The 8,594-nt window shown below is 43.3% G+C and overlaps 2 protein-coding genes across 3 annotated transcripts; one reads left to right on the forward strand and one right to left on the reverse strand.

Annotated features, from left to right (window-relative positions):
* Positions 1–481: 481 nt before the first annotated feature.
* On the forward strand, positions 482–7,497 carry LOC144076166 (uncharacterized). 2 transcript variants are annotated; one of them, XM_077603809.1, is made up of 10 exons: positions 482–642; positions 717–747; positions 2,007–2,047; positions 2,671–2,710; positions 2,832–2,861; positions 2,954–3,162; positions 3,912–4,454; positions 4,511–4,569; positions 4,646–4,787; positions 5,925–7,497. In XM_077603809.1, exons 1-7 carry the CDS (start codon positions 495–497, stop codon positions 4,415–4,417), a joined length of 1,005 nt encoding a protein of 334 aa, XP_077459935.1. In that variant the 5' UTR covers positions 482–494; the 3' UTR covers positions 4,418–4,454; positions 4,511–4,569; positions 4,646–4,787; positions 5,925–7,497. The 2 variants fall into 2 exon arrangements, with proteins under 2 accessions (XP_077459935.1, XP_077459936.1); XM_077603810.1 differs by lacking the exon at positions 2,007–2,047.
* On the reverse strand, positions 5,198–8,577 carry tarbp2 (TAR (HIV) RNA binding protein 2). The gene is made up of 7 exons (XM_077603808.1): positions 8,370–8,577; positions 7,588–7,902; positions 7,448–7,517; positions 7,251–7,368; positions 7,048–7,175; positions 6,195–6,390; positions 5,198–6,087 (listed from the first exon to the last, which is right to left on the reverse strand). The coding sequence occupies exons 1-7, from the start codon at positions 8,420–8,422 to the stop codon at positions 5,930–5,932; spliced, it is 1,038 nt and encodes a 345-aa protein (XP_077459934.1). The 5' UTR covers positions 8,423–8,577; the 3' UTR covers positions 5,198–5,929.
* Positions 8,578–8,594: the final 17 nt, after the last annotated feature.

Below are 8,594 nucleotides of genomic sequence, written 5' to 3' on the forward strand. Positions count from 1 at the left end.
ATTTTAGATATAATATTTAGATATTTTTTTTTGAAATGGATTAAAAGAACTGGATTAAAATCCCTGAATATTCATTTTTTAATAGATCTAAAACAATGTTTATTTTAGCTTTTTTTATATATTTTTAGATTTTACAAAATGATTTTTGAACTAAAAACACAGAAAAAATGGATAAAAAAAATACAATTATTGATTTAAAAGGGGGAAAATCAGGAAATGTAATATCCATCTATACTCTTGATTTTAATTTGATCCTAAAACAGAAAGTCGGCACTCCCGGGCCACACAAAATGATGCGGTGGGCCAGATTTGGCCCCCGGGCCGCCACTTTGACACATGTGATCTAAGACATCAAATGGTTGTTAAATCCACAGGGGTTTAAATGAGTTCACTTTATTTAGTGGGATGGTCTTTTCAGAATTGTTTATTCAAATAGTCTGAGGCTCCTGTTCTGTTGACAAGGCTGACTGACATCAACCGTTCTGCCTCCAGCCATGGAAAGCCTGTCTTCCGCTGCTAGATGGCGAACTTGGGCCACCAGAAACCAACAGTGGTCCAACCTGGAAGAAGTGGAAACTCATTGCAGCTCCTCAGAATCATTAGCCGCCGCTACCGACGATGACGACGACGTTTTTGCAGACGGTCAGTGTCACAAAGTTTATTCCCCTATTGAAAGTTCATATTATGAGTGAGTCATTTTCCAGTATGCTTCGCAGGAAATACAGAGCTATATCTCCAGAACCGTGGGTGAGTTCACTCCCCCTTTTTTCCTCTCAATTTTACAAGCTTCATTGTCAATTGTCAAACTTTTAGTCAATCTTTGATGTCAAATATTGCAGATGGGTGCAGTGAGGTGAAGGCATAATTTGGGTTTTCCAACAATGGCCTTTTGATAGCTTTCGTGCAACTCACTTGTTGAAATGAACAGATAGTTATAAGCTAATTATATCCAGTTATTCTTTTAAATTAATTCAAATGTATTGGGACAACATGACAATACAGACGCTCCCCTACTTACGAACGAGTTAGGTTCCGAGCGATTGTTCATAAGTTGAATTTGTTTGTAAGTTGATTCAGTTCTATATTTTGTATTATAATTTATGTTTAAGGCCTATATAAGTATATTGAAGGTTGATATAAGTGCATTTGTATGTTTAAGGCTTGTATAAGTAACACACATTGGTTTGTACTGAAAAAAACATTTAATAAAATGGAGAGAATATGTACAGTACTGTATAGAGAGAGAGATAGAGAGATTTATGTATTAGAAAGTGGCCGAAAGAAGCGATCTAACAACGATTGCACAGTTTTATTCTTTTTTTCATCATAAATGATGCGGTAGCACTGTATGGCATCATTCAATTGATTTGCAAACTTTGTGCAACGTTCAATATTTGGGTCCTGCTGCTCGATCTTTCTGTTTATAAATGGTACTGACGGTCGAACGATTCAACTTGTATGCCCGTGAAACAATCACCACTCTCACGCGCATCAAGCTTCGTTATTATTGCCACTCGTTTTAAATGAAATGGCTTGCCTCTTCCTTGCACCTCCCTCACTAGAGCCTTTCGCTTTTCACCAACTATATTGAATAATGGCTGCACGAGATATTTCATGATAAAAATGAAAAAGGTTCTTTGCGCACTGGCGATACGTCACGCACTTACGCAACAAAATCGAACTTTCGAACATTTTTCGACATAAACGCAATTTGCAGACATGTTTGTATGTACCGTATGTTCGTAAGTAGGGGAGCGTCTGTACACACACGCCAAGAGATCTGCCGGGAGCGAGCGATATTTTGATATTAATGCTCTCTCTCATGATTATAATTTTGAGAATGAGAGATTACCTGGTTGCTCGCTTTCAACAGTAAACTCTGTCTCACTCCCTCTCATAAGAGGGAACGAACCCGGCGACCATAAGAAACATTTCACAACACTGACAGTGTGTGTTAATGCAATACACTGATGAGCCAAGATGTGAAAGTGTGTATTGTATTGCAGGTCGAAACCCTGCTCGCAAAGCGCAAGTCTTTGGAGTTTAGGTACGTACAAGTTGTCACATTGTGCCGCAAATTTAAAAGTATTTCAGAAAATTCAAATCCTGTTTGCCCCAAGCACTCATGCAGATAATTCATACAATAATCTCATTAAAGTTTTTTATCGATTTCGAGTGCTACATACGGTAGCTCGTAGATGCTAGCGATTTCAGACCGGTTCGCGCAAACGGTGAACTTCCACCTCGTGCGGAATTGCCATTTGTGAAATGAATTTCTCATGGATTTCACCCACGATAAATTATTCTCTGGTATTTGCTGAAAAACTCCCAGTTCTTTCATATTGGTGCCAAGGAAGCACTTTGAATGAGTTTAGCTTCTCATTTAGACACAAAATGGCCTCCACTGCAATTTTGTGGCATCTGTGGGTATATCTAAACTCTGGAGGGGGTCATGAATGACTCTTTTTTTGCTATTATTAGCAAATAAATGATCATTGTTTTCAGTGCCATTGACGACAACAAACATCTGATACTATGAGAAGAGTAATACAATTCAGCTGTTAGTATCTAAAATAGAATATTAAAGCCACACACACGCATGTCTACGACTTATCTTACAGACACACGTTGACATTCCTTCCTTTTTTTGCATACCAAAATACATTTCAGATTCGACGTTAAACAGCGGAGATGCTACGTTCCAAATGCGGTGAGTGAGAAATGTTTTTCGTATTGCTTTCATCTAATTGTCCGTTCTGCTTCGGTTGAACTAAATCTGTCCTTGTTTTCTTCTGTGGTTTGTTGTATTCTCTTTCCCACCACCACCGAAGACTCGCCATGCACGCCGCCAGCAACGAAATGTACAACGACGTCGCCAGCAAGTCGTTCCATTCAAGATATTTCCAACTATTTCAATCCATTCTTTCGGAACATCCTTTCATTTCTTTTTCAGGGTTCCAGAGCTTCTCCAGTCACGGTGGGAGGACGCGGAAGAGATTTTGTGGCAGTTGGGTTTCGGCCACGACGTCCAGGAGCTCACCGTTCGCATCCCGCTTCGCTTCCTCTCCTCCCCCTCTCAAGCCCGGGGTATCAACTTCCGCCTTTTCCTGGACTCGCAGGTCCGACGGATTCGCGAGGAGGACCCCAGCTTCAGCATTGCGAGTGAGTCTCCAGCAATCGGACCCGGACGTTTCGCCGGCGGATACTTCGTCCCCGGACATTTGGTCGAACGGACGTTTGGTCGACGGATTCGCCGCTGGACATTTCGTCGAACGGACAATTCGTTGCCGGATTCGCTCGCTCTCAAAATTATAATCATGAGAGAGATAGAAAGAGAGAGAGAGAGAGAGAGAGAGAGACCCCCTCTCTCTCGCTCTCTCGCTCTCTCGCTCTCTCTCGCTCTCTCGCTCTCTCTCGCTCTCTCTCTCGCTCTCTCTCTCTCTCCCTCTGTCTCTCTCTCTCTCTCTCTCTCTCTCTCTCTCTCTCTCTCTCTCTCTCTCTCTCTCTCTCTCTCTCTCTCTCTCTCTCTCTCTATCTCTCTCTCTCTCTCTCTCTCTCTCTCTCTATCTCTCTCTCTTTTTCTCTCTCTCTTTCTCTCTCTCTTTCTCTTTCTCTCTCTACTTCTCTCTCTACCTCTCTCTCTCTCTCTCTCTCTCTCTCGATTATACTTTTGAGAGCGAGCGAATCCGGCGACGAATTGTCCGTTCGACGAAATGTCCAGCGGCAAATCCGTCGATCCGAACGTCCGTTCGACGAAACGTCCGTTCGACGAAACGTCCGTTCGACGCAACGTCCGTTCGACCAACTGTCCGTCGACCAAACGTCCGTTCAACAAAACGCCCGGTCACGCCAGCAATCGACATGGCTTCATCCTTTATCCACCCGCCAATTCCACCTGGTGTTTCCCGCAGGTCGTTTCAGACAAGTCCAAGCACTGACCGCCATGGCCAACGCCTTCTGCTCGCTGTACTCGCACGTGTCCCGCACGCCCCTCCGAAAACTGGGGGCGCCAAAGTTCACCTTCACCGTGTCGTCGGCGCCCGCGAGCGCCAGAAGCGACGGGAAGAGCCGGGTCGGGAGGCTGAAGGACGCCGTCTGTCTCCCATATGTGCCTCTACGCCTCAACCGGGGAAAGGTCCCGCTTGCCCGACAGTACCGGGACCCTCGATTCTGGGGACGGGAGACCAACTCAAGTTGTGTCGCGAGCCGTCCTAGAAAGTCCTCCCGAGCCAATTCACAGCGGTTTAACAGAGGATGGTTCAAAACCGTTAGCCACGGCAGCCAACGAGCTCATCGATCCAGTCTTTTCGAAGATGGGCAGCAAAGACTTGGACTTTGGAGGTCAAAACCAGTTCCCCCAATCAGTTCTGGGCCAGACCTACCCTTCAGAAGACTGTTACGACTCGGACGGATTTGAGTACGGCGAAAATTGCAAGACGTTTAACTTGGAAGAGGTTAGTAGACATTTACGAGTTTTAGTGATCACAATTTTGACGTGTGTTTCCAATAGGTTTATAGTACAGTGGAAAAAAAGGACAGAAAGAGGGACACCAATGAGACAACACAAAGGTAGGTTTTGGAATGCTCATCTAATTGGATTACAAATCACAAATGCTAACGTTTGTGTGTGTTCTGGTGTGTGTAGGGGAGATTTAGCCAATAGCACGCAGTCAGACAGTAGTGGATTCACGGATGAAGAAATATGAGTCTTTCTTCAGGAAAAAAAAAAGACGATTAAACTTCAATGAAGAAAAAACAGCAATATTGCGCCTGACGACAATTAAAAGGTGACAGCACACGAATTGCAGAACATGAAAGACATTCAGGTTTAACCATTTAAGGTGTTTCAATTTCAATTTTTTTTCCCAGAAATATTTAAAACCGTTATTTTAGCAGGTAGAATGTGTAAACATGTTAAAAGTACGTTTGTTTTCGAAATTGGTTTGTTGAAGATTTTTTTTGCTTTGTACAAATATTCAAACCTCAACATTTAACAAACTGTAATTATTTTTTCTTTAATTCTAAAAATGGTAAAGATTTGATTAGTTAAAAAAAACATGCAGTATTTGTAACATTTCCCCCTCAAAATATCAACAGTACATACTAAGAAAATAAATTGTTTTATTTTGTGAATAGAATAAACATTTTTTAGACAAAATACTTTTTTTTTTAATAATTAAAAATAAGTCTCAACAGAAACAAGAAAACACTGTAATTTAATTCTCCAAAATGTCAAATATATACAAGGTTGTGACAAAATTCTGGCGGAGTCAAAACACACAAAAAAGTTTACAAATATCACACTGAGGTATTTTTATTGTAACACTGCCAAGTTATGAATTTGATTATGATTAAGTGGGTGGTATTATTAGGAATATACCACATTTTCTAAATTGTCATTCATCAAGGATTCTACTTAAGGGATGCATTTTTATTTTCTCTTTGATATTTAGGCTATAATCCGGCTTCAAATGAGTGTCAAAACAAAGAATTATCTTTTTTTTTTTTACATGTAGTTTCTGGGGGGAAATGATGTCATCATAAGTGGACGCCAGGCCCTTGTAGTCCAAAATTTAACATTGTAGTCTTTCAGAACCAAAAATGTGATGCTATGTCATAGGATGTTAAATCTTACAGATTATTAAAACAGGAAAAAAAGGCTACTTTTTAAAAAACAGGGTAGTCTTAAAGCATTCATTCATCAATGTATTTTGTATGCGCTTTTTTTACTTCACTGAAAAGTTCTTTGATGCATTTGTGGAATTGGAATGGAATATTTCCTTATTTTAACGGAATGTGAAGTAAGAAAAACGGGAAATTTCAGTCTTTCAGCAATTCCACGTGATCGGGCGCTTCTTTTTCAGTTCATTCTCGTGTAAAACTTGGAGGTATTTTGATGTTTCTTTGTTTTTTGTGTCATCCAGGACTGTCACTTTGCCCCAGCCATGATTTTGAGGTACTGCAATGCATTGTGGGCTGCGTTGGCGCGAGCGTCCTCGACGCTCATGGCGAATCCGTGGCATACGGTGATTGGCTGCGTGGACAACTCCACCAGGCACTGGCACCAGCCGCTGAGACTGCGTTCCTCTGAAACCAAAAGATGAGAATCCCATCAATGTGGACACAATGACACATTGTCTTAAAAAAAATCGCTCTTTGGTGTCTACTTTTAAAGACTCAAAGGAAAGGACTACCTAAATCAAGGTAGCTGATTTCAAAGGACTGCTCCACCGACAGGTCTTCGAGCAGCGAGCAGAAGTCGGAGTCCGGGGGCAGGCCCAGGGGCTGAGCGCGGAGCTGAAGGATCTTCTCGCCGGCCGAGTTCCTTAGCGTGTCCCACGTGCAGCTATAGCCTTTACTCTTGCTCGACTCGGACCTGCTTCCTGCGTGCTGTGGGGCAGAATACATCATTAAACCAGAGAAAATCTAACCTCTAAAAATGTAGTTGTTCAACCTTAGTTAGAACATATTACAGTAATCCCTCGAATATAATAATCGGACGTGACCGGACGATTCGCCGACGGACAGTTCACTGAACGGACGTTTCGCCGAAGCGCTCGCCCCGCCCCCGGATCGTGTGTGTACATGTTTTTCAACCTCAGCCCGCGGGCCATATACGGCCCGTTACAGATAACATTCATTTAGGAATAACAAGGGCATGTACTGCCCCCCCCGCTGGCGCTAGCGTCTGCCAGAGGGCAGCAGCTGGAACAGATTGTGACCAGGGTGGTATGGGTCCCTGATGATGTTCCTGGCTCTGCTGAGGTAACGAGGGCTGGCAATGTCTTCCAGTGAGGGCAGAATATCGCGGTTAATGTCGACTAGACATGGCCGCAATAATCGATTTTTTTTAGTTTTCCCTTATGAGTTTCAGCATGGATTTTCACATTTTTAAGGAAAAAAAAAGATAATTAAAGTAAAAAAAAATTAATAGCGGAAAAAAATCGCTAAGTAGTGAATTAGCGATAATCGAGGGATTACTGTAGGCGTTTTTTTTCTTTAACTTGTATCAAAGAAAACCGTGAACCAGAAACAAGAGTCCTTCACCATACTGAACGTGTCCTCTTCGACGTCTGCGTCGATGGTGGTCTTCAGGTCCACCGGGACGTCGTGTATCCGCGCGAGCATTTTGGCGGCCGCGTTTCTCTTAGCCAGCTTTTTGGACGTACCACTTCCTGTTGCAGAATACAACATTCTTTTATTAACACCCAATGTTTGCACACCTTAAAATCCAAATGGTGTTTAGGTACCTATTTCCATAAATTTCTCCACTTTGCAGGTCATGGTGAATTCCTTGCGATGTGCAGGCCCTGACTCTTGCGTCACTGTGTACTCTGGAAGACGCCATCCCTTCTGGACCACTAGTTCCTGGCATGTAAACATCAAAATACAAGTGTTTAAAATGATCATTTTACATGAATATGCTCAATTGGGAGAAAGAATAAACCTGAAGAGCTCCAACAGGGTTGCATTCCGATTGCTGTGAAGTGCTTAAAGTCTTCATCTCACATGGGGAGCTGCAAAGAAGACCCAAAATGTTGCAATTTTGCCTTAGTTTTGGGTTGAAACCTGTGCAATGTGACTGACCTGTCTTCATCCACAGGAGCGTCAACACTTGGTAAGGCGTCTCCTTCAACGCTAAGAGCTATGGCTTCTGCCAGGGTCCCCTTGAGCATCTTCAGGGACGCCTCGGCCGCTTTGTGCTTGGCCGCTTTCTTGCTGGGGCCTTGCCCCGTGCAGCTGATTTCTCCCACGGAAACGCGGAACGTGAAGTTAGGCTGGTGAGCCTGTCCCTCGGCCTTCAGCAGGTCGTACACGGGGGTCTTTCCTATCCGCGTTCCATACTCCTGCAGCAGACTAATTGGCGTCTTTCCGGGATTCACTGCCAGCATTTGCTCAATACTGGGTAGAAGATCACGACCATCATGTGATACAGAATAAAGCCACCATTGCTATACAGGTTTTATATGTATTAGTTTATACAGATCTTGAGATTAGAACCAAGAATGCTCATTCCACAGAGGGAGAAGATTTAAGGATGCAAAAAAGAAGTAAATTTATGCCAAGAATAAGCAGATTTGAGAAGTTAGGAAAATGCTAGCTAGCTGATTGGACACTAAATTTCCCGTAGGTAGGAATGTGAGCGTCAATGGTTGTTTGTCTCTTTGTGCCCTGCGATTGGCTGGCCACCAATTCACGGTGTCCAACGCCTCCGGCCCGAAGTCAGCTGGGATAGGCTCCAGCACCCCCCGCGACCCTAGTGAGGATCAAGCGGATCAGAAAATGAGATGAGATGAGGCAATTATATTGCTAAAATATCAATGTCCTGCCCTCATGCTAAGATAGCTTAGCTCAAATGCAGTTATCACCTGGAGCACCCGGAGTTCGTATTCCAGCTGTCCGAGGCTGTCTCGTCGTTCATTCCCTATTTCAGACGGACAGCCTGTAGGATTCGGATGGCAAGCCCCCCACCAAGCACTTCCTTTCATTAGATGTGTTTTTCCTTGAAACATGTAAACACGTAACCGATCTTCTTTTCCCTTCGCGGCAGTGTTGTGATGCCGCATGAATATGACGTAAGAGCGTCTGCGCCG

This window comes from Stigmatopora argus, chromosome 6 (assembly GCF_051989625.1).
Source record: "Stigmatopora argus isolate UIUO_Sarg chromosome 6, RoL_Sarg_1.0, whole genome shotgun sequence".
NCBI classification, from domain to species: domain Eukaryota; kingdom Metazoa; phylum Chordata; class Actinopteri; order Syngnathiformes; family Syngnathidae; genus Stigmatopora; species Stigmatopora argus.

Coding starts and splice junctions, on each gene's coding strand:
- LOC144076166 (XM_077603809.1), top strand. CDS start 495: ATGGAAAGCCTGTCTTCCGCTGCTAGATGGCGAACTTGGGCCACCAGA. Junction 748..2,006: donor CTATATCTCCAGAACCGTGG/GTGAGTTCACTC, acceptor ATTGTATTGCAG/GTCGAAACCCTGCTCGCAAA. Junction 2,048..2,670: donor CGCAAGTCTTTGGAGTTTAG/GTACGTACAAGT, acceptor AATACATTTCAG/ATTCGACGTTAAACAGCGGA.
- tarbp2 (XM_077603808.1), bottom strand. CDS start 8,422: ATGAACGACGAGACAGCCTCGGACAGCTGGAATACGAACTCCGGGTGC. Junction 7,903..8,369: donor ACGAACTCCGGGTGCTCCAG/GTGATAACTGCA, acceptor TCTTCTACCCAG/TATTGAGCAAATGCTGGCAG. Junction 7,518..7,587: donor GCTCCTGTGGATGAAGACAG/GTCAGTCACATT, acceptor TCTTCTTTGCAG/CTCCCCATGTGAGATGAAGA.